The sequence below is a fragment of the Ambystoma mexicanum genome, chromosome 1q (genome assembly GCF_040938575.1).
Source record: "Ambystoma mexicanum isolate Mex_15411 chromosome 1q, UKY_AmexF1_1, whole genome shotgun sequence".
NCBI classification, from domain to species: domain Eukaryota; kingdom Metazoa; phylum Chordata; class Amphibia; order Caudata; family Ambystomatidae; genus Ambystoma; species Ambystoma mexicanum.
This window is the reverse complement of record NC_090922.1, coordinates 1,042,086,494-1,042,111,276: the sequence shown is the minus strand read 5'-3', so window position 1 is coordinate 1,042,111,276 and position 24,783 is coordinate 1,042,086,494. Positions and strand designations below refer to the sequence as shown.

The 24,783-nt window shown below is 45.6% G+C and overlaps 1 protein-coding gene across 6 annotated transcripts in view; it reads left to right on the top strand.

The window, feature by feature from the left end:
• The window catches only part of SH3GLB1 (SH3 domain containing GRB2 like, endophilin B1), a 479,029-nt gene that overhangs the window by 280,327 nt on the left and 173,919 nt on the right, over window positions 1–24,783 (top strand). For 4 of the 6 annotated variants that reach the window (XM_069641728.1, XM_069641732.1, XM_069641729.1 and 1 more), the window contains one exon: window positions 12,317–12,340. The exons of the other annotated variants lie outside the window; for them this stretch is intronic. In XM_069641728.1, the coding sequence (XP_069497829.1) occupies window positions 12,317–12,340 (24 nt within the window). The remainder of the gene's footprint in view (window positions 1–12,316; window positions 12,341–24,783) is intronic. 6 annotated transcript variants of the gene reach the window in all.

The following is a 24,783-nucleotide window of genomic DNA, read 5'->3' as shown; positions in this document are numbered from 1 at the left end:
TGCAGTACACAAAGGGCTGGGTGACTTTGGTTGGGATGAAAGGACCTGGGCCTGAGCCCTGTTTGGGAGTGGATTGGTGAGAGGTTGGGGCAAGCTGCTGGAGTCTGGGTGCAGGTTGGTTGGGGTGGCTATTACGTGGTAAGGCTGCATTCTTTCCTTTTGTTAGGTTGTGGATCATGGTTGGAGGGGGGCTGAGGGTTGCAAGATTTGAGTTGTCTGAAGGTATAGCAGTGCAGGGATTGGCTTTGAGTTGAGTCCCTGGGTGCCAGTGGAGGTGTGCTGATGGGAGGTGAGTTCTTACTGGGACTTATCACTAGTCTTGGATTAGAGTTGCAAGGTTGCTGCTGTGTTGCTTCTCTGTACTAGCTCACAAAGATCCTTGTACGCTCTGCAGTTCTCCTCCTGAACACAAGAATGTGGATCAGAACCCATTCTAGGGGCCTTTTGGAAGAAGCACAGGGCGATGTTTGACTCCACTACAAACCAGTAACTCTTCAAAAGCAAATTTGAGAGGCCAGAATTCAAGCACAAACCTACAAAGCATTTTTTAATAATGTCAGTTGTAGATTTGTGGGTTGAGAACCTTTTCTCTCGTTCAATGTTTTATTTCCTGCCCCATTTCCTGTAAAAAAAAAAAAACAAAATGAAAAATCTATGGCACTTGTAATGGCCTTTCTTTTTAGAAAGCATTTCTGTGACATGTCACATGCACTTAATTGCTGGGTTAAAGACATGAAAATTCCCAAACCATTGTAGGTTCCTTTTGAGAATAAGGGAGGAGGTGGAGTAGAGGGTGTGGGTAAGAGGGAAAATAGTGTCAGCCCACAAGTTGATAGCGAGTACATGCAGTGATTTGAAGAGTAGGAATCTGCATAGGGACTGGTTTTCCATAGAAACAGCTGATATGGGGGTGTTGGAGTTATGTGAGTGAAGTATGCCGGAATTGCCAAGTAAGTACTTCCTCCTGCCCACATGAAAAATAGCGGGGAGGGGGGCAGCAGGAGGTTGGTACAGTAGTCAAAGAGACAATGTACCAGAGATGGTATTATTATTATTTTTTTTTTTTTGTAGTGGTAGGTGGGACTGGTTTGTTATTAAGCAGTGTGATGTATCCAAGGCAGTCATCACTGATCTTCCGGTGGTAACCTCCTCCAATGTGGCCAGGGGACTGCAGCTACCTGATCTTGACCCTAGGGGCGGCTCTGAGGGAGGATCCGGGGAGATGTCATGGCTTCATTGGATGAGACATGGTATCCCCATTTGCCTGTGAAGATGACCCCCTTTATACCCACTACCCTCATGGCCTATTGCCATACATCTACACCCCCTTTAGAAAACCCCTTTTCCAAGACTCTATAGGCCAAATTTCCATTAATGTTATAAAATTTGGCAGATCCAAAACCACATTTTCCAGTTCTCATTATTCAGAACTGTAGACAGTGATTTTCTAAGTAATCTACATTACCCGACAACAATGGACTACTTTTCCCACAATCGCCCAAATACTAGGATGAGGTAGAAGGAAACAACAACCTCCATGAGCGTTCTAGTTTTTTAAATCCACCTGAACATGGGAGGATTAAAGATCAGAGGCCAAATCCTAGAGGCTGCTGCTGTTTTGGAAGAAGACCTCTTACCTATCCGTGAGGCTTCTGTAGGTTGGAAGCATGAGCCGAGTGGCTAAGCAACAACTGCGTAGAGAAACGCTACGAGGACAGGTTGTGCCGCAGACACGGCAGGAGCCAGTGATCGACTCTTGGGCATGCAGCAACCGCAGAAAGCAGCGTTTTACCTACCGCAACCTGAATTGTGATGTGTGCTGAGGCAAAGCCCCATGAGACACCAAAGCGAGAGCAGTGCTGAGAGAAAAGCAGGTGGTACACAGTTGCCTCTTGAGCACGAATAGGGCTGAGAATGCCAACAAGAGCCAGTGAGGACCCCGGAGCATTTCGGCAATCGAGCAAAATACAAACTGTAAATAATTAAAACCACAAAAGGGGAGAAAGTAAAGAGACTGAATGAAATTATAAGAGGAAAGTCTATTGCTAAGGAGACCCCTAACAAGATATGTTTGTATGTAATACAATTATGTAGGGAATCCGAATTGAATGATGTATCAAGGAGATATACTATACCAAAAAGGGTATGCAGAATAGTGGAAGTAAAAGGGAACAAAGTGTAACTACACAAGTGAGGTCGCTAGACAAGTCCGATCTATGAAAGCCTCGTCAAAACAGGTTCATCCCTGTTCCTCTAAAACTCTCAAGGACCACATTGATACCCTCACTCCGGCCCTTGCCGACTTCTGCAACCACTCTTTTGCCTCAGGATCCCTCCCCTCTTAAGCACTCCCTTGTGCATCCTCTCCTCAAGAAACCCACAGCGGATCCCTCTTGTCCGGCCAACTATTGCCCAATTTCCATTACCCCCTTCTTAGGCAAACTCCTTGAAAAGCTGGCCATCTCTCAGCTAAATCTTCATTCTGATTCTGTTGGCTGTCTCCATGACCATCAGTCTGGCTTCAGATCTGGCAGAAGCACGGAAACTGCTCTCCTGAACTTCCGTGAAGATCTGCTTTCCAACCTTGACTCTAGCATTCCCTCTGTTCTCATCCTACTTGATCTCTCCTCTGCCTTCGACACGGTCAACCATACCATCCTGCTCAACCGTCTCCGGGATAACTTGGGCATCACCGATCAGGCTCTGGCTTAGCCGACCTCTTTCCTATCTGATTGACCCTCCCAGTTCCAACTTGGGTCCTTTCTATCATCTGTCTTCCTCTCCACCTGTGGTGTTCCCCAGGGTTCTAACCTCTCGCCCTGGCTTTTCAACCAGTACCTGCCAATACAGCGGGCGAGAGTTGCCATCTTCTGCTCAAACTTCCAGTGCTACGCAGACGACACAACTCATTTTCAGGCTGCCCTCGGCCACCTCCTCCACCTCTCTCATCACTGATTGCTTAACTGCCATCCAAGATTGGTGTGCCGCCAACAATCTTTGTCTCAATGCCAGCAAGACAGAGATCCTCCTCATTGGCACACCATCACCTTCCTTTCCCCTCACTCTCTGGCCGGCCTCCCTTGGCCCTCCTCCTATCCCCACCTGCGAGGCCAAGAACCTTGGTGTCACCTTTGATTCCACACACTCCTTCTCTGCCCACATCGCTGATGTATCAAAAAAGTCAAACCTCCTACTGCACCTCCTCAGAGGTATTCTTCCTTTCCTCTCATTCCCCCAGAAGCTCACTGTCTCCCAAGCTCTGGTTCTCTCTAAGCTGGACTATTGCAACAGCCTCTTTCTGAATCTATGTGCCTCTACTCTCCGTCCTTTACAACTTATCCAGAACAGGACTGCGAGACTTGTCCTTGGCCTCAAGCCCTGGGATTGTATCTCTTCAGCTCTGAAATCTCTCCATTGGCTCCCAGTGGATGCAAGGATTAAATTCAAAACCCTCTGCATTGTCCACAAGGCTTTCTGGGGCCTTGGTCCAACATACCTTCAGCTATCCCTCCGCAAATACCTCCCATCTCGAGCACTCCGCTCCTCTACCTTTAACTCCCTCAGGGTCAGTCGTTTCTCAAATAAACAAGCTGGGGTTAGATCTCTGTCTTCGGCTGGGGCCTCCCTCTGGAACAGCCTCCCTGCCACGCTAAAACTTTAGGAGAACCATCTCCGGTTCCGGAAGCATCTCAAAACCTTCTTCTTTGCTTCTGCCTTCTCCTCCCCTCTCCCCTGTTTATTCTACTCTCACTCGGCACCATGCACCTGGCCACCCTCTGTCCTCTGGGCCCAGGTACCTGCCCATCTTGCCACCCTCACGCACTGCCTCCGGGCCACCCCCTGCACTGGGGTCTGTATCTGTACCCATACAGCCCTCCCCTTTTCTTGCACTTTCAGACCTACACGGCCTGCTGCCATAAACCCAGCAAGGTTACAGACCTTTCCCTTTTCACCGTTTAGTTTATAGTGAGAGGGTCAGAATAGAACCTTTGGACACAAGGACGGTTTTGATTTTGACATCCTGTCAAAGACAGATGCTTAATTTTTGGTTTTAGGTAGGAACATTTCTTAGCAGGGTCAGAGAGGCATTTTCCTAACCCTTTTTTCCATAAAAGTCTTTAACCGAAAATATGGTTAACTTGTGTCCCAGTTTCATGCCTGAGTCACGGCAGGTACAGTCAAGTAGTAATGAAATGGTGATAACGGTTGAGGTCGCAGTGAGACCAAGTTTGCATTACAAATGGGTAATGAGCATTGGTCGAAGTGTACGAAAAGAAGTAGTGGAACTATGTTCCCTACTGGCCTGCACCCGCTCCCCACAGACCCCAGCGCCGCGCCCCTCCCATGCACAATAAAAAACCCAAAACACAAGTGCCTGCTCTTTAAGGAAACGTCCTGTGCGGTGCACTGAAAGTGCAAGTTTCAACTTTTTCCTACACTTTTTTATTTTAAAACAAAACCATTCCGGAATGGTTTCTTTTTAAAATAAAAGTATAGGAACGGTACAACTGAATTAAAAGAAGTAGAGGAGCACCGCTCCTGACCACTTCCGCCCTCTTCTACCACTGGTAATGAGAACCCAAAGGAGGAGATTAGTTGGCCCTGGGAGGAGATGTCAAACAGTGTCTAAAAAGAGGCCAATGATGGTGGCTTGTGGGGACACAAACAGGGCTTGAAGTCAGGACAGAGGTGTCTTTATTCCTGGAGATGGATTGGACATGTTATAAGCAATCCAGTAGAGCTTTGCCCTTGATAAGGTGAAGGGTCCAGGAGCAAAGTATGGTGGCCCACCATGTCAAAGGCAGTTGAGATGTCCAGCAGGATTAGTTTGGAGGAGAGTTTACGATGGTGAGCAGGTCCAACAATTAAAGAAATGGTTGATGACTGTTTCTGTAGAGGGACAGCAGCAGAGTCCATACTGTAGAGGTCACGGTGGCCATTTGCATCCAGGTTGGATGTGATTGTGTTGGACAAATTGCTTGAGCATTTAAGAGTAATATCGAAGGAGAAAAATAGGCCGATGGCCTGAGTGCTCTAGTGAGCCCACAGCGGCTTAAGGATTGGTAGAGGAGTAGGTACAACTAGGTGGGAATGATTATCCAGGAAATAGGTTAAGGGGATCAGAGAAATGAGCTGGTGAGTTCTTTGATCTGTGTGAAAAACCTGTCAACAGGGTAAAGGAGGGCTTGGGTGACAACAGGATTGGTTACCATTGGGTAGGAGAAGTTGAAGTGAACGAACATAGGTTCCAATGTGAAGCCTCAACAACCTCATTGCTCCAATACATCAGTTGAGGGGTGAGGGGGGGACGGTTAAGCCGACCTTACACCAGCCCCTTTGTCACTATGGACTCTTGCCTGAGATATTAAAAATTAAACACTTCAAATGGATTGTGTCCTCCCGCGTATTCCTCATCTTTAGATATGTTGTCTCCCAGCTCTGCTGCTTCAGAATTTTTTTTTCACCAGAGGGTGCTGTGTTCAAGGCCACGGAGTCGTAGTCCCTCGAGGGCCGCCGTCGACGTCACTGCTGTATAAAGGGCTCAAGCAGCGCCCTTTACCTCAGTTCCGTTTTTTTCCAAGCAACTGCTTTGTGTCACGAACGGTGCGTCCCACCACACCCAAGATAGAAGTGTGGTAGGAAAATGTCAATAACCGACCCCCATCGGAATTGCCTCTGGTGTCTGAGCCCAGACCATCAGGTTGACTAGTGCGGTTCCTGCCAGGCCATGTCCAATATGGCTCTTGGGGAACGTAGAGATAAGCTGGCGGATGGAGAGGAAACTTACAAGTCTTCTAAAAGACGAAAAAGATTCGGACGAATCTAGTCGAAAATCTCGACATGGGTCGAGGAGGTCATGATCGAAGAGCGGCTCGAGGAAATCCACCTCGTCTTCGACTAAGTCGTCAAAAAATCGACATCACAGGTAGTCTTCTTCCTCCTCTTCCTCCTCTGAGAGGTGAGTAACTTATCCATCCAAGCACTATTCCCCTGAAAAATGGGAGGCCTTTAGGGCTTTGATGCATGAAATATTCGGGAAAGCGGCCCAGACCCCCTCGAAGATGCCGCATGGTGATCATGTCTCTACCCACTCTAAAAGTGACAGAGGGAAATCAAAATCTAAACACGCGAGAGCTGAAAGAGTCGAGAGTGTCATCAAGGGAAAGTTCCCAACGCCTCGTACTAAGACAAAATCTCTGGTGCATACATTGGTGGTAGCAGAATCGGCGTCGAAACTCGTCTCGACACACTCGACGACTACTGCATCGAATCCGCCGATGAAAATGGCGTTGATGCCTTTCACTGTATCAAAGCCTTCTTCGACAGTATCAAAGACTCCTTCGAAAACGTTGACGCCAGTGTCATATTTATCGACGCCTTTGACGCCTTTATCGAGGCATTCTTTAATCCCGATACCCAAGTCGACGCCATTGCCCATGCCTAAGTCGATACCATCCCTCTTTACCTGAAAAAAGCTTTCCTTCCTCAACCCAGACAGGATTTTTTCAGATCCATGTCATCCATTTTTGAAGAACACTCCTCTGAAGAGAATGTCACTTCAGCTGGAGTTAGGTTTGGAGCAGAGAGGTCCCTGAAGAGCTAGTGGACCCGAACTCCAAGATAACAGATCTTTGTGACGGTCTACAAAATGCCAGTGGCCTAGACACCTGAAGTAGAATTTGAGAGACCAGACCCTACAGATCATGCTGATCCTAGTTAACATAAATCTCATTGGAAGGGTCACTGATTTTATGGGTTGGAAGGCAGCTTCTCCATATTTCGACCAGGATGACATGACGGACATCCTGAGTGAAGATCCCCTAAAAAATCCTGTTCTACCATTCCATAAAGCACTTCAGAAGACGGTGATGGCAAATTGGAATTCTCCTGAATTCTATTTCAGTAGTAAACGCGAAATGTGTACCAAAATACAGGCCATCTTTATCAGATCTGGAATATCTAACTAAACATCCCTCCCCTGAAAGTCTAGTGGTTCAAGCTGCAACCTCCACTAGGCAATAAGCTTACCCCTCAATATCACCAGACAGGGATGATAAAGTTGATGCTTGGACCCGGAAAGTTTTTTCTTTGGGCAGCATGGCCCTTAAATCGACTAATGTAACTTGTCCTTTAGCAAGATTTACATATACCTTGTGGGACTGCATGACATCAGCAGCTGATCGCATCCCGGAAGGTGAGGAATGGGATGGTTTCCTGGCTATAGTAAAAGATGGTAAAGAGGCTATGGAGGAATGCCTTCAGTCAGGACTGGACACTGCTGATAGTGTAAGCGAGTCCATGACATCAAGCACGGTCCTACGCAGGTTTGCATGGCTAAGGAAATCTGGCTTTGCACCTGATGTGCAATCTAGATGACTTAATATGCCCTTTGATGGGTTGAGGTTGTTTGGCAGCAAGGCGGACGAGAGCTTGGAGAGCGGCAGAAAAAACACTTAGCGCCGCTATAGAACAGCCTCAACAACACTCTTACGCAGGCTCATCTTCCTGGAAGAGTCACCCCTTTCGTTTTTACTCCTCTTTTGGAAAAGGGAGGGGGCAGGCCAGTCAAAGAGGCCAACAGAGAAAATCCTTTTGTGGTGGAAAAGGGAGAGGTGCTAGATCAGCCACAGCAGCGGCTACTACCTCCTCAGCCACTGCTGCAGCCGCTGCAAAGCCACTTTGAGGTCTTCACCCACAAGACCCCGGTGGGAGGCAGAATCATTCAGTATCTTGGGCACTAGAGATAGTGACCCATGGTTACTGCCTTCCTTTTCATGAAAGACCACAAGATCATCCACCGGGAGCCAACTCTGTAAAAATTCCAGACCCACTCCTTGTGCAGGAGATTTTAACCCTGCTAGAGAAAGGTGCAATAGAACATGTACCTGTAGCGGAAAGGAACAGGGGTTGGTACTCCGCTTATTTTCTCATCCCCATAAAGGACGGATGATTGAGACCCATCTTGAACTTAAGAAATTGGAACAAATTCCTCAAGGAGGACACGTTCAAGATAGTGACCCTTTCTCAGATCCTTCAGGCCCTTCAGCTTCAGCACTGGCTGATTTCGTTGGACCTTCAGGATGCTTACTTTCATGTGCCAATCCATCTCAAGCACAGAAAGTACCTGAGGTTTGCAATTGGTGGTTCTCATTATCAGTTTTGGGTTCTACCATTTGGGCTGACCTCCGCCCAAGGGTTTTCACCAAACTGATGGCGGTGGTCGCAGCGAGTATCAGGAGAAGGGGATTCACGTCTACCCTTATCTGGACGATTGGCTAATCAGTCAGGGCAAGTTCACCCGAATGAGCCCAGGAACATCTGGCCTTGACCTGCCACTTCTTACACAGACTGGGCTTCTGCCTCAATTACAAGAAGTCACAAATGATTCCAAGCCAAAGACTCCAATTCATCGGAGCAGTCCTGGATACTTCCTCAGGGAAAGCTTCGCCTCCCGAGGAGAGAGCTCACCGCATTCTACAGATGGTAACAAAGTTTCAAAATGCCAAACATCTACCAGCATTCGACTTTCTAAGGTTGCTAGGTCTCGTGGAATCCTGCATTTTTCTGGTGCCAGAGGCCAGATTGAGGATGAGATCCCTTCAATGGGCCCTCAGGAATCAATGGTCCCAATTTTGGGGGGAGATGTCAGATCCTCTGAAAGTCCCAGCAAAAGTGGCTCAATATCTCCTATGGTGGGCTTGCAAGGAGAATATCCTTGAGGGGGAACCTTTTTGGCAACCATGGCCCGAGATAACAGTAGTGACAGACTCCTCACTCACGGGGTGGGGAGCCCAAACCAACAATCTGACAATCAGCGGTCGTTGGTCTCCATCAGAGTCTAAACTACACATCAACCTTTTGGAGCTGAGAGCAATCAAACTAGTGCTGAAGGCTTTTCTGCCCTCTGTACAGGGAAAGAATGTCCTGATGACGGACAACACAGTGGCCATGTACTACCTCAACAAAAGAGGAGGCGTAGGATCACTTCCTTTGTGCAGAGAGGCAATTTAGCTCTGGTTCTGGGCAATGCAAGAAGGAATCTCTCGATCGGCAGTTGACCTAGCCGAGTGCTGAACACAGCGGCGGACGCTCTGAGCAGGCAGAGCAGTCTCTCACGAGTGGGAGCTAGCTCAGGAAGTCCTTCAAGAGATCTTCGACCTTTGGGAAACCCCTCAAGTGGATCTTTTCACGACCGGTACCAACCGGAAGTGCGAGCTGTAGTGCTCAAGGGAATTTCCTCCAAGAGGAGCTCTAGGGGACGTGTTCGTGGTTCATTAGGTATTTCCACTCCTCTATGCGTTTTCTCCAGTCCCTGAGATTCCTCAGGTAATCGGGAGGTTGAGAAAGTTCAGATAAACAATGATCTTAATTGCCCCAGATTGGACCAGGAGGACGTGGTACCCGGACCTTTCGGACATGTCCATATGCCCTCCAATTCGTCTTCCACAAAGAGAGGATCTTCTCTTGCAAGAGGAAGGTCGGGTTCTCCATCCAGAGGTCAAAACACTGTCTTCACGCATGGTTTCTGAGAGGCTGAGATATAGGGATTGGGACCTCCCGGATGATGTAATGGAGATTTTGCTTTTGGCCAGAAGGCCAGCAACAAAATCCCTGTACCGGTGTTTTTGGAATAAGTTCCGTAACTGGTGCAGGCATAAGAATGTGGATCCATTTCTTTGTAATACTCCAACAGTACTTTCTTTCCTCTTACACTTGGCCAATTTGGGGCTCCAAATTGGCACTATGAAATGATATTTGGCAGAGCTATCTATCTTTAAAAGTTCCTTGGAAGAAGTGTCCTATTTTAAAATTCCCTTAGTAATTCAATTCTTGAAAGGGCTGACAAATGTGTACCCTCTGACACCTTTTCAGGTGCCCAACTGGGATTTGAATTTAGTCGTAAAATTTCTCATGTGTGCCACTTTCGAACCTTTACATTCTTGCCCATTAAGACTTCTCACTCTTAACAATTTTGTTGGTGGCTATAACATCAGCATGCAGGGGTAGTGAGTTGCAGGCACTTTCTTGTAAGCATCCTCACACCATTTTCCATAGAGACAGTTAGTCTAAAAGTAAAACCATCTTTCTTGCCTAAAATAATTTCTGATTTCCAACTGTCACAGAAAATTACTTTACCTTCCTTTTATCCTCCTCCTCACGCTAGTAAGGAAGAGGAAAGGTTGCATAGACTGGACCCAAAAGGGCTCTCAGTTTCTACATTTCCAGATTGGCAAATCTTCGACAATGTGATCAACTTTTTGTTGGGTATACTGGACACAAATTAGGCCTTGGAATGTCTAAACAAACTCTATCCAGATGGATAATTCTAGCTATCTCAGAGTGCTATAAATTTGCTGGAAAAGAGCCTCCAGGTGGATTAAGGGCTCATTCAACCAGAGGCATGGCAACTTCCACGGCTCTTCAAAGGGGTGTCCCGGTGCAGGATATTTGTGCAACGGCCACCTGGTCGTCAATTCACACCTTTGTGAAGCATTACTGTTTGGACTTCATATCAAGGACTCTTTGCAAAAGCTGTCCTTCATTCAGTCCGTAATTGAAATTTCTGGTACTCCTTCCTCCAAATTCTTACTGCTTTGGGAGCCTATCTAAAGATGAGGAAAACGTGGGAGGACACCATCCATTTGAAGAACAAGTTACTTATCAACTGTAACGTTCTTTCGATTGGATGTTCTTCCCACGTAGTCCTCATCGACCCTCCCAACCTACCCCTCCGTACAGTTTACGCCAGTTTAACTCGAACTTCCTTAAGAGCCTGAGGACTTAAAGCCTGATCAGCTGATGCGACTGTGAACACCGTAAAAACATAACTGAGGTAACAGGCACTACTTGAGCCCTTTATACAGCGGATGACGTTGACGCTCGACGGCTTCCCTCGAGGGACTACGACCCTGCGGCCTCGAACACAGCGGCCCTGGTGAAAAACAAATTCCGAAGCAGCAGAGCTCGGAGACAACATATCTAAAGATGAGGAATATGTGGGAGGAACATCCAATCGAAAGAACGTTACAGTTGGTAAGTAACTTGTTCTGTAGCTGGGAGGAAAGTGGGATATGAACCCTAGCCGGTGCAGGAGGGGCAGCTTAGCACATTTGGGGAGATGCAAGACAAGTATGGACTGCTGGACAGGGAGCACTATAGGCATCTGCAACTGGCTCATGCCATGGGATCCCAGTTTTCATCCTTGGAGGAGATTCCACAATGCTCTCACCTGAAGCTAATCTCCTACCAGAATGCATTGCTACTAAAGTGACCTCCACCCTATACCAAGTGCTAAATGCATTTGGGGCCAAGGAGCTAACCCGCCACAGAGAACACTGGGAAACAGATGTGGGGGGGGGTACTGGAACCTGAGGAATGGGTAGAGGGACTCATGTTTCCACAGGACATTGGGATATTGGCCAGGCTTCGTCTCATTCAATACAAGATACTGCACCAGGTATATTCTAGAGCAGCACTGCTGAATGGGGCAGAGTAGACGATAGCTGTCTGAGTTGTTGGAAATCAGGGGGCACTTCTTCCACATGGTATGGGACTGTGCGCAGAGCCAGGTACCCTTCGACCCAAAATTGGTGCTGCTTGGTGTACAGGGAGAAGCTGGGTTCACGAAGTAGGAGTGAGTGTTTTTGTCGGCAACAGTGGGGCTGATGAAGACCATAGCAATAATGTGGGGTGCGGCTGAACGCCCATGCTTGAGCCGCTGGATGGCTGAAGTGGACAAATCTATATCCATGCATGGGGTTGCCACCAAAAATGTCAAAAGGTATGGGGCTGGTGGGTTGGGTGGCAATGAAAGGTATTGTTTTTTTGCTATTTCCTTCTATTCTGTTGGACCTTGGAATGCATCCTTTTCTCTGCTGCTATGTTAGATTCTCCAAATACTCCACCACTGATCATATCCAGTGAAGCAATTGCAACTGTTTTTCTTTGATATTTTAAAACAATAAAAAGGCAACATTTAAAAAAAAATGATGGCTCATATCGCTTCCAATTTTGAGAGACATATTGAGGCGGGGGTGCATATGTATCTGGCGGTACTTCTTTCTTGTAGAGTTCTTTAATTTGAGGGAGAGGGTTAGTAATCCGTCAGAGTTGGCACACTGGTGACAAAAGTAAATGGGGGACCGGAGGTGGGAGAACAAGGGAACGATGGCGGTGCAGATACCTGCCCATGTTGATCATAGGCTTAGAATCGGCGCTCTAGATTAAAACATTTGCACAATACAGTAGCCGCCTTAGTCTTTTATTCATGTTCCACTTTGCTCATTTTTTTTCATTCATTGTTAATGCATACTAGATGTGGAAGGAAGAAGTCACAAAAGTAAGTGAATTCCGAAACTTTTATTATTTATTCAGAACACATTAGCAGATTTGTTTCACAAGTAGACAATCGTGCCTTACAATGCTTTAAGAAGTGCGTTGAAAATGTTGTTTAAAATGTTTTATTGGAAGGTTACAGGTCTATTTTGTTATATTCCAGCTCATATGTTAACAGAAACAGAAAATGTTTACTTGCCATCAGTAGTGTGTTCCCAAAATGCCGGATTTCAGTGTGCATTTTCCAAATCGGCTGTCCCATCCTTTTTTAACATACAAAGGAAGGATGCATTTATTAATAGATTACTAGAAATGTGAATGCACCACTGGATCATCATACCTAGTCATCTGTGATTCAAGGTGTGATCGCCTTTTTAATGTAACAGTTTCTGTGGATTTGTATTTTCAAGCATGTCTTTTAACCACTTGCCTTCTAAGGCTATTTCTTCCAGTGCCAAGTCCTTTTTTCGACATTTTCAGTTTGTCAGCATCAATCCTTTGCTCATACATCTGTAAAAAGAAAAAAGGTACAAATTGCTGCCCTTTTCTTCCCACATGTAGGTGGTCACGCTGCCACCAGGGTTTGTGGTTTGCTGAAGTAGGGTGTGAAAACATAATAAAAATTACTTCTTTTTTTTCTTCAGAAAATGGTAATACAATGAGGTAGAAAAGATATCTTTATTTCTGTATACGCCATGAACAATAAGCATAAGTTACTTGGTTTCTAAAAGCGCTTACCCTATGGTGGCATTCATTGTACTGGAATTGTTTATAATCCTCCTTGGCAGTCAATTTGTCATACCAATTGTTTCAAACTCAATTCTGACTTGAGAGTTTATAAAGCATGATTTATTATGCCATGAGTTCTCAAGAAATACTGGTATGTAGCAATCTCTTGAAACCAATTAAACCTATTAATCGCTTTCAACCAGTTGTGCCTACGCGTGTTTCCATCCAGGCTCTTCTTACAACATTCAACACTCAGTTGCACAAATACGATTGAATGTATGCTAGTCGCAGGCATAGAGACGGTATAGTTGGCAGGGGATATCAAGGTATCCAGTAACGTGATACATGCATTTGATTGTGTGAAAATAGCTATAACGAATCACAAAGAAAATCCAATTCTCTTTAGTATCAAGACAGATCAGTACAACATTGGGGGAGAAAAGTACAATATCACTGTAAAAAAATTAAAAGGTGGGGGGGAAGATTTCATGCATTTATTTGACAATAAAGTTAGAACAGTTAATAAGCACGGACGGGGGAAGGAGATTCAGACACTGGAGACAAAAATCATGAAGATTCATTAGTACATATTCCAAAATAATGTCAACTCCATGCAGTTATTTGCTAAGTTTCAATCAATTTAGTCAATGATCGCACTGCCCGGAAATACCATTGATATGATATGTATGATGTGGCATTTGTAACGCGCCTATACACAAGGGTTTCAAGGCACGACAAGGCAGGGGGGGGCACGGGGGTGACAGAAAACGATCCTACTAGGCCAGGTGTCATTCAGATTGCGCAAGTGCAAGGGTAGAAGGGAAGGGAAAAGTGCAGAGGGGAAAGGGAGAGGGGAAAGTGCAGTACAGGGTTAATAGCATACAGGATAAATAACAAGGGCCAGCTAGTGGCAAGTGCAAGGTAAGTGCAGACAAGTGCTGGGAAGGGGGGCTGTAGGGATACAGACACAGTCCCGCAGTGCAGGGGGTGCCAGGCAGGCAGTGCAGTGGAGAGTGGCTGGGCCAAGTACCGACAACGGGGAGTGGCCCAGTTGCAGATTCAGTGCAGTTTCAGTAACTTTAACAAGGGAGAGGGGGAGAGAAAGCAGAGGCGAAGAGGAAGGTTTTGAGGTGCTTCCGGAACCAGAGATGGTTCTCCTCAAGTTTCAGGGAGGCAGGAAGGCTTTTCCAGAGGGAGGCCCCTGCAGCGCAGAGAGATCTGGCCCCAACTCATTGTTTGGAGAAGCGGCTGACCCTGAGGGAGTTGGAGGCGGATGAGCGAAGAGCTCGAGAAGGGAGATATTTAGGAAGAGAGAGTTGAAGGTATTTTGGCCCAAGGCCCCAGAAGGCCTTGTGGACATTCAAATGTATTGTTGTATTGTGTCCTCCCAGGTATTCCTAATCTTTTTCCATATCCAGCTTTAGCTGCTCCGGAAATATTTTCCATCAGAGGGCTGTGCGCCTCGATGTCTGACTCGATGTCCCACTGAGGTCTCCGTCTCGGTGTGGATGCCATCAGTGGTATAAAAGTGCGCACAATGACCGTTGGTTTCAGTTCAATTTTTCTGCAAAAGCTAGCGCTTTGTATACGGGAGTAAAGTCTTAAAAATGGCATCATCATTGGCGTCTTTGACTCCGAGATCGTGGTTTAAGACATGTCAGGATTGTGGGGCAAAGATGCCCCTTACGGACCCCCATCAGGTGTCTGTGGTGTCTCGGTTCCTCTTGCGCTACCTTCGACTGTAAGGCCTGCCTATCGATGACTGCGAAAGCGCTGAAAGAGGAAGAGGAAAATTAGTGGCAGGTAGGTTAACACCCCCTTTCGATGACCCCATCGAAAAGACAGTCTTCAAACGAGTCGAGAAATATTCCTCCTCGTCATAAAGACAGATCGAGATCACGCAGTGGTTCTCGCCACTCGTCATCTTTGTTGCGTTCGAAGAAAAGGGACCATGATCAGTCTTCGTTGTCGCGTTCATCCCCAGAACGGGTAAAATGCCGTCAGACGAAATCAGCCTCTTTAGCGAGTGGGACAAATTCAGAGTTAAATTATGAATCAAGTATTCGAGATTGCAGCCTTGATCCCCTCGAAGACTTAGGAAAGCCATGCCCAGGTCGAAAAAACTCAAGAAAATAGATGAGGGCTAAACCTGTGCGCACTCGGGCCCGGAAGGCAAAGAAAAATCTCTTTGAGAGCGGTCAAAGGATCTCTCCAGTCGAGACAAATCTTCCTTGAGGAAGAAGTAATGGACGCTGTCGTCGAAACACTCCTCGACGGACCATGACAAGCCCTCGACACTATCTGGCATTACAGAAAAAAGTGTATGCGCCATTACCAAGAAGTGATTTCTTTGAGTCACTTTCTTCCATTTATGAGGAAGCAGAACATCTTCTGATGATTCACAACCTTTTGGTCTTCAGTATAAAACACCTGGTGTCCCTGAACCCTTGATCTCGGAGGAATAAAGTTTAGAAAATGTACAGGAGTCTCTGCAAAATGTAAGCAGACCAGATACGTCCCCAGAATTATTATGGGAGACCTAACACTACTGACCATGCTGAAGGGTCTTACAATTTCCAGAGTAGTGGAATATATGGGTTGGAAAAGACCCACACCAATATATGAACAGGATGATCTTACTGACATCCTATATAAAGGACCCCAGGAGGATCCTATTCTTCCTTTTCATGTGGCATTGCAAAGGAGAGTAAACACAAATTGTGAAATGCCAGAATTCCGGCAGTGATTAAGAAACTAACATCCAAATACAGGGTGTACAGTAGTGACCCCAGTTACCTGACAAAGCATACCGCTCCTGAAAGTATGCTATTACAAGCTGTCACATCCACCTCAAAACAAAACACATACCTGACTATTCCCCCAGACTGAGATGACAAGCAGTACGACGCTTGGGCCAAGAAATTTGGCACTAAAGTCGGCGTTTGCTACATGCACGTTGGCCAGATTAACTCATACTATTTGGGAATGTGTACTAATTGTGGCTGATCATATCTCTGAAGAGGAGGAAAGACAGATATTTAAATCTAGTCACAGATAGGAAGGATGCAATGTGAAAATCCCTCCTGACTCGTCTCAACACTGCTGACAGAATCAGCAGGTCCATGGTGGCTAGTACAGTACTGTGCAGATTTGCATGGTTAAAGTATGGTTCTGCTCCAGATGTGCAATTCAGACTGCTTAACCTGCCCTTTGATGGCACACATTTGTTTGGTAGCAATGCTGACGAGAGCCTGGAGAAACTGCAGACCTCCAAAGCAGAAGCAAAATCCCTTGGTGCTGCTTTTGGACAGAATCTGCCCCACAGGCACACCTTGGAGTGGTAGGGCCTTCCGCTTTTATTCCTCAGTTGGAAGGGGGAGAGGACTGTCCAATCAAGAGGTCAGAAAAGATTTCCATGTGGTGTACCGTTAAAGGGTAAAGGAATTTACCCTCAGCCACTGCTCAAACCACCTTAAAACCTCTCTGAGGTCTTGGTTCACAAGACCCCAGTTGGAGGCAGATTTTCACTGCATCTGAAAGAATAGTGAGGCATTAGTTCAGATTCATGGGCATTGGAAATAGTTGCCCAGGGTTACTACCTTCCCTTTTAAAAAAAAAAAAGCCTGTCATTCAATGGGGAACAGCTTTTTTGAAGTTACAGATCCGCTCTTTTTGCAGGAAATCTTAACCCTGCTATAGAAAGGTGTTATTGGTACTCCACGTACTTCCCAATTCCAAAATAAGACAGAGGATTGTGACCCATTTTGGACATAAAGAGACATAAATTCCTCAGGATGGACAGGTTCAAAATGGTTACACTTTCTCAGATCTTTCAGGCTATCCAGCTTCAGGACTGGATAGTATCATTGGACCTAAATGATGCTTACTTTCATATGCCAACACATCACACGCACAGGCATTATCCGACGTTTGCCGCTGGCGGTTCTCATTATCAGTGTTGAATCCTGCCATTTGGGCTGACCTCCACCCCAGGGGTTTCCCCAAGCTGATGGTGGTGGTGGTTGCAAGTCTCGGGAGAGGGGGATTTGCGTCTACCCCTACCTGGACGATTGGCTGATCAGGGCCAGTTCCCCCAAACAGGCCCTGGAACATCTCAGCTCCACCTGTCACTCCCTTCACAGACTGGGCTTCTCCCTCAATTTCAAGACGTCCCAAATGATACCATCTCAAAAGAAGTCCTGGATACATCGCTGGGAAAGGCCTCGCCACCCAAGGTGAGGGCTCAAAGCATTCTGCGGATGGTTACCAAATTCCAGAGTGCTCAGCGTCTCACGGCCTTTGATTTTTCCGAGGTTACTCGGCCTCATGGCACCCTGCATTTTTCTAGTGCCAGAGGAGCACTTGAGAATGCAATCTCTCCAGTGGGCTCTCAGGACTCGATGGTCCCAAGTCTCTGGCAGGATGTTGGATCTCCTTTAGGTTCAAAACAGTCACTCAGGATCTCCTGTGGTGGGCCTGCGCGGACAACATTCTGAAGGGAGAACCTTTTTGGCAGCCATGGCCAGAGATAAAGGTGGTAACGGATGCCTCACTCACAGGATAGGGAGCACATACCAATGATCTGACAATCAGTGGTCAGTGGTCTCCATCGGAGTCTAAACTGCATATCAACCTTTTGGAGCTGAGGGCAATCACACTAGCGCTGAAGGCCTTTCTGTCCTCTGTGCAGGGAAAGAATGGCCTGATAATGACGGACAATACAGTGGCCATGTACTACCTCAACAAGAGGTGTACGGTCACTACCACTGTGCAGAGAAGCAATACAGCTTTGTACTGTGCAATTCAAGAAGGAGTCTCCCTATCTGCAGTTCACCTAGCCGGAGTGGACAATACAGCAGCGGATGCTATGAGCAGGCAGAGCACAGTCTCCCACGAGTGTGAACTAGCTCAGGAACAAGAGATCTTCACCCTTTGGGGAACCCCTTAAGTGGATCTGTTTGCGGCCAGTGTGAACCGGAAGTGCGTGCAGTACTGCTCGAAGGAATTTACCATAAGAGGAGCTCTAGGAGACACGTTCGACACCATCGACTTCGAGGGCTTCAACGCTTTTGGTGTTGATGACCTGTCATGGTTCGACGAGGAGTCTTTCTGCGTCTGTGAATTCGTCCTCGAGGAAGATTTGTCTCGAATCGAGGGATCCTTCGACTGCTCTTGAAGAGATTTTTCATTGCCTTCCGGGCCCGAGGGCGCACAGGTTTAGCCCTTATCTTTTTTTTCTTGTCAAGTTTATTGACCTGGGCATGGCTTTCATAAGTCTTCGAGGGGGTGAAGGCCGCATTCTCGAATACTTGCATCATTTTAACTCTGACTTCTCCCACTCAGCTGGAAAGACTGATTTTGTCGTACATTTTACCCGTTCTGGGGGGAAGAATTCCAACGAAGACTGCGACCTATGGTGCCTTTTCTACAAATGTTGCAAAGATGACGATTGGTGAGAACCACTGCATGATCTCTATCTTTGTCTTTTAACGAGGAGAAATATTTCTCCACTCGTCTGAAGACTCTTTTCGACGGGATCGCCAAAGGGGATTTTGACCTACCTGCTCTCATTTCGTTCTTCGCTCTTTCAGGGGTTTTTCTGTCATCGATAGGCCTTACAGTCGAAGGTAGCGTGAGAGTAACCGAGGCACCACAAGCACACCCGATGGGGGTCCCTAAGGGAAATATTTGCCCCACAATCCTGGCACTTCTTAAACCCGCATCTCGGAGTCGAAGCTGCCACCGACTATGATGCAATTTCTACGACTTAAAGGCATGGTCTAGTAAAAATTTTTATTGTCCCAACGGGTCGGCCATGTTTTTTTAAGCCTAAGTGGCTCGATTTTAGAAAACTTTCCTATGGACCGTACCCGAGTTTTCGTCCATTAAACGCACGCGAAAACAAGCACCAGGGAGCCGCCATTTTCTGATAATCCTATCTTTTTCCCGATTGCCCTGGCGGACTTGCTTTTGCGGCACTAAATCAATTCCCCCGCCCCTGAGCCTGACATTATCAAAACATACATATTCCCTGCCTCTCCCCGTGACGTTACTGTGCTGCGTAGACAAACGCGCCCAGTCGTCTTCTGCGCGACTCCACACAGAACCCGGAAACCAACACAGATCAACTCACAACACAGCGCGCCACAATTCGGAATATGAAACTGTACTTTACAATGAAACAGCAACACGGTACATTTGGTAAAGTACATTTATTTGACATTAAATGTTTAGAGAATATTTAGCAATTGCCATATGAACTCCGGAAGCCATTTATTTTCTTTTATCTGTATCCGCAATAAATAACTGTCCCGTTTCATCTTGAGTCACACAGTGTTCCTTTATGGTACACAGGGTGTTCATTTTCGTAAAAAGAATCACTTTGGAAGCGCGGTGAACCGCAAGGCTGTTCCATCAAATAGGCACTAGTCCAGCCTAAAGGTTATGTTGCTTCTAGCCACTAGTACAGCGTAAGGGCATGTGGGCCCTTGGCGATCGTCCCATAATATGGTGATCGTGCTCCAGTTGTTGACACGAAGCTGCAGGTGTCTGCTGAAGAATCCATCCGCCGGTATCTCAAACAGATGGCAGTGGCAGAAAGGGATCAAATACCTGTTATGAAAACAAAAAAATGATAATTAGTCTCGCTAGCCGAACTTCATTAATATTACTCATTTTATTTATTATGGCCGATCAGAAACTATTTGCTTGCAAGGATAGTTCAATGGAGTATGTTTGTCTATAAAATCAATGCGAAAAGTAACGAGATAAATCGACGCAAACACACAATGATAAACGACAGTTAGTCTACATGCGTGAGGAATGATATGATATGGCATTTGTAACGCGCCTATACTCGTGTTTCTAGGCGTGACGAGGCAGGTGGGGAACAAGGGCAGACAGACAACGTTCCTACTAGGTCAGGTGTCTTTCTGATCGCGCATGGGGAAGGGCTGTACATGGTTAGTTGAATACAAATTAAATAATAGGGCCAGCTGGTGGCAAGTGCAAGGTAAATGCCGGGAGAAGGGGCTGAAGGAAAAAGTGGCTGGGCCAAGGACCGAGATCGGTGAGACCAGTGGACCTGCATGCCCATGTGCCCACTACGAACACGTTTTACTTGCTTTTCCTAGCTCTTCATTCATTCATTCATTTATTCATGCATCCATTCATTAAATCTTCATTCCGGTATAAAAGCGTGTAAAGATTTACTTACATTATATTTGAAATTTCCATTGTGTCTCTTCGTAATGCAGTCTGTAAAACGGACCGTGCTCTTGACAACGATTTTTCGTATACTGAACTAAACAGAAACTCTAGTTTCTGAATTTTCTGCCTTATCGTCTTACGTTATTGCGCACTCCCTTCAAATGTAGTTCTTTCGGCATGGTCCCTGTCTCAAGGTCAAAAAACAATAGACCCTTATACTTCCAGTGCGACTTGTGGGCCTCATCTGGGCGCTGTCCTTCGCATTCTTTATTTGCAACATCACGTAGTATAGGCATCTATGAGAACTTGAAGTTTAGAATACGTCTATGTAGTGCGCCTCAATGTGCAAATGGGAACGGGCTTCTCTCCCAAATGCCACGGCCCGCTTGGCTGGCGCGTTCTAAGTGCCCCAATTTTGTCGCCGTTGTCTGCGAGCTTTGCAGCCCAAATTGAGACATTTAATTATTGGCGGAAGGTCAGGGAAAGTATAAAGTACCACAGGAGTTGAGTTAAAAGTGAGATTTATTGTTTGTTTTATTATTTGCAATACGCAAGCCTCCCCTCCGTTAACAGTGCGCAGCATTTACATTTACATGAGATGAGACATGAGAAAAATATATACATACACATATGTGAGGTGAATAGAGCGAATTCAAAGATGACACCCAGCTTGTTCGCCACCCATGATGGTGAAGTTAGGGGTCAGGTTTACAGGTACACTGTACAATAACATTTATTTACAAAAAGACAATCGTATTGCAATTATTTAAACCGGGATTTGTACTTCGCAATCAGCTGTGCATCGGGTGGGCATGGCACAGTCGCAATGTTTGGTGGCAATGGATCACTGCTCTGTACAGAAACGTCCAAAATTCCATATCTGTGCTTCTCTAACACAGCAACAATAAGGCCTTTCATAAAGTCGAACTGCATTTCATCATAGACTGGTTTGATCACCCATTGCTTACTTCGTTTTGAAAACACCTTAGTGTAGCGAGGCATCCTTACTTTACCCCTAGTCCTAGATTGTTCACGTCCGACATTGCTGTTATGGGCCAAGACCGCTAGTAGAGTGCGATGTTTCATGCCCCGAAAGCTAAAATGCAAGCGCTTTGGCCTGTACTTTAGGCACATATTGTGGAACACCTCCAAATCTCCTGTGTGACAGAATTCTGTCAGTCCTCTCAAATCTCTTGATGGAGTTTTGTCGAAAACAATCTTCTCAATGGCTTTGTGTGTCGGTGAAGATGGAATCAACCACTTCTTCTTCCGTGCCTCCTCTGGGGACAAAGGGCCATGTTCACATTGGTGGAAATGTTCATTTGCTGTCCAGCGGTGAACGTTGGTACAGTGGTGCATCAGTGACTGCCATTTTTCAAGTAGTATTTCCACTGACCCCTCACGTTTTTGAGCTCCACCAAAGATGGTTGGTGATAGAATGTGACCACTGCAAAATACTTTCAAAACCTAGCCTGAATCGTTTGCCTTCGAATGTACTTGCTAGAGACAATTGTTCAATTTTCCAAGCATCACTAATGGCCGGAAACAGATAATCACGTTGGTATGTGTAGTACAGCGCTTTAGAAATGAAATGGAGTCCCACAAACTGAAAGAAAGCCTCTAACTGTCTAAAACTGGAGCCACTAAAAAGTGATGCAGCTGCACACAGTAGATTGCCTGCTGGCATTTTCCCCAGCATTGGTTGTGCAGACCATGAGAACCTATGATTTAATCTACAGGCGGCATTTATTGTGACGTTACTGCCTTTTATATGACGAGTCACATTAATCAATGGCTTCCCACATACATTCCCTCTAATGGAACGCACACATTTCAGCATACTTATAATTTCCATCAAACAACTGTCGAATACAATGTATTTGCTCTCTTTCATTAGACTGTCATCCTGCGTCAACGTTGTTTCGGCCTTTGACGTTGTGGAGATTTCAACACATTGGAAAGTAATATCGCTGCTATCAAGTTCTGATGCGTCTATGGATGCTGCGGCTGGTTCATTCTCTCTCATTTCAACATCTATTACTTCAACATTGATGGGAGAACACAACAATGTCGACAGGTTTTTTGGTGGCAAATTTTTGGCGGGTGTAGATTGTGTAAATTGATCTGCAACTACTTCAGAGCTATCTTCAATACATTCAATAACATCTTCTTGTGGTGGTCCGGTCGCACTGTAGCTATGGTCCAATGCAACTTTGCTGTAGTCTCCAAACACAGTTAATTCATGTTCTGGCCATTGGACATGAACATCTCGAGCCTGAACACGCCTCGCCTCAATTAATAGTTCCTCCATAGTGTACACGGTCTGGCAAGCCACATCTCCCATTCGCTTCACTGTCTGTGTGTGTATAGTTCTGACGCCCACGGGTAACTGGAGGAGAGATTGGAAAAGGGATGTTCAGTTTAAACACAAGATGGAGTGTAGTAGAATTGACTGGAAAAAAACATAAAATATTCCCCACCACAAAAATTTTTATAAAGTTATGAATTGTTTGTAACCTTTTTTTGTTTTTTTTTCTTTGCAACTTTTTTGACTCGACCTTCAACATCTGCACGCTGTAGCTCCGATTAGTTTCCGCATGTCCTCCCTTCCTCTTGCGCTGCAAGGACTATATTTTCTGTATCCGCATAGACAGCACGGAATGAGGCTCCATCGTCTCCCTGAAACATAGTACTTTCATTACTATGTATCAAAATATTGTTAGCATAAAACACACGTGAGGACGAACACACAGGTACATCTCAATAGCCAAATACGATTTAAACATTGTGTGCAACAATCAAAGGACAAGTATTCGACCAGTGATGATCTATTTCGATGGAACTGTCAGTATCCATACCTCTGGCTCTGCATGGACTGCCATGAATGGTTGTATTGGAGAGGAGGCATCCGCATCTCCCTGAAACACAGTACTTGCATTAGTATGCTTTTCAATATTGGAAACACAACACACACTTGGGGTCGACGGCAAAGGTACATATAAAGAGATAACCACAAATGATGCATTGTCCAAAAGAATGAAGGAAAATCCAAATATGATCACTTATTTCAACGATTCCTTGACATCTGCATCATCTAAATGAGATGTTGTGATTGTGGTGGAAGCTCCGTCGTCTCCCTGAAACACAGAACTTGCGTTAATAGGGAAGAAAGTATAGCAAATGGAATCACGTTATACGATCACGCATGATGGAGCTGTCATTATCCATACCTCGTGCTGCTGAAGAATATCTATGGATGTTGCAAATGTAGTGCGCACTTCCGAAAGCTGTTGCGCCGATTCGTATACTTGAATGTCAGGCTCTGCATCAAGTGCAGGGGTTGACGCTCCATCAACTGCCTGAAACATAGTACTTGCATTAGTGAGGATTACAATTGCGAAAACATAAAATACACCTGGGTTCGACAGCACAGGTACATATCAACGGCTAACCACAAATGAAACATTGTGTAGAATAATCAAACGACAAGAATTCCAGCTCTGATGATGACGCTCGATGGAGCTGTCAGTATCCATACCTCCTGCTGGTGAGGAACATCTAGAAACGTTGTAGATGTGGCGGACGCTTCAGCATCTCCCTGAAAGACAGTACTTGCATTAGCATGGATAACACTAATTATAACTGAAAACAAACACCAGTGGACGATAACTAAGGTGTATATTAATTGGAAAGCAGTAACCAAACATTCTGTAAAATAATTACACGATAGAATAAAACTATTACTTGGCATGCATAAAACAGGTCTGTAGCGGATTAGCCTAGTAAGATTACCTGATACGCGCTAGAAGTGGTTGATAACTGCGACCACGTCAAGGATGTACAATGTTCTTGCTTCAGATTCAAGGGATAGTCAAGAAGTTGTAAAGGTCAATTAATGATTGATAATGAAATGCCAATATTAAAAATAGCCATGTAAGCCGACAGAATACTTGAAAAATGCTCAATACAGCACAGTTCCCTGTCCCCATATATATATACATTGTGTTTGTGGGTTATGAAATCGAAAAAGAATATATTGATAAATGTCATTATTCAAAAAAGTATACACTCATATCAATATCGAAATTATTACAAGGGATAGAACACCTACAATATCTATTAATCCATTCAGCTACACATTACCGCAAGGCCTAAAGCTAAATCCGGACACTTGACTCACCGGTGGTGGAATGTGGACGAATAGAGTGGGAATAGCGTTTTCGCGCAATTTCCGTGTCGTGCGCCGTTTATTCTTCTTTGTTACCCAAGAAGTTGTGTACATGTCCAAGGAAAATTGCCGGCTGCAGATGCGGTATCGATCACCCCTCTTGTCCTCTAAGACTTGTTGGACTCTACTCTTCAGCTAATCCAGTGGCTATCCGTAATGTCTGACCCATTCTCTTATTCGATCAACAGTTTTCGGGAATACATGCATTGTAGTTCCTTCAGATTTCGCATGGGTCTTCGAAGGGCAACCGCTAATCGAACAGGCAGGCATTGTTGATGAAT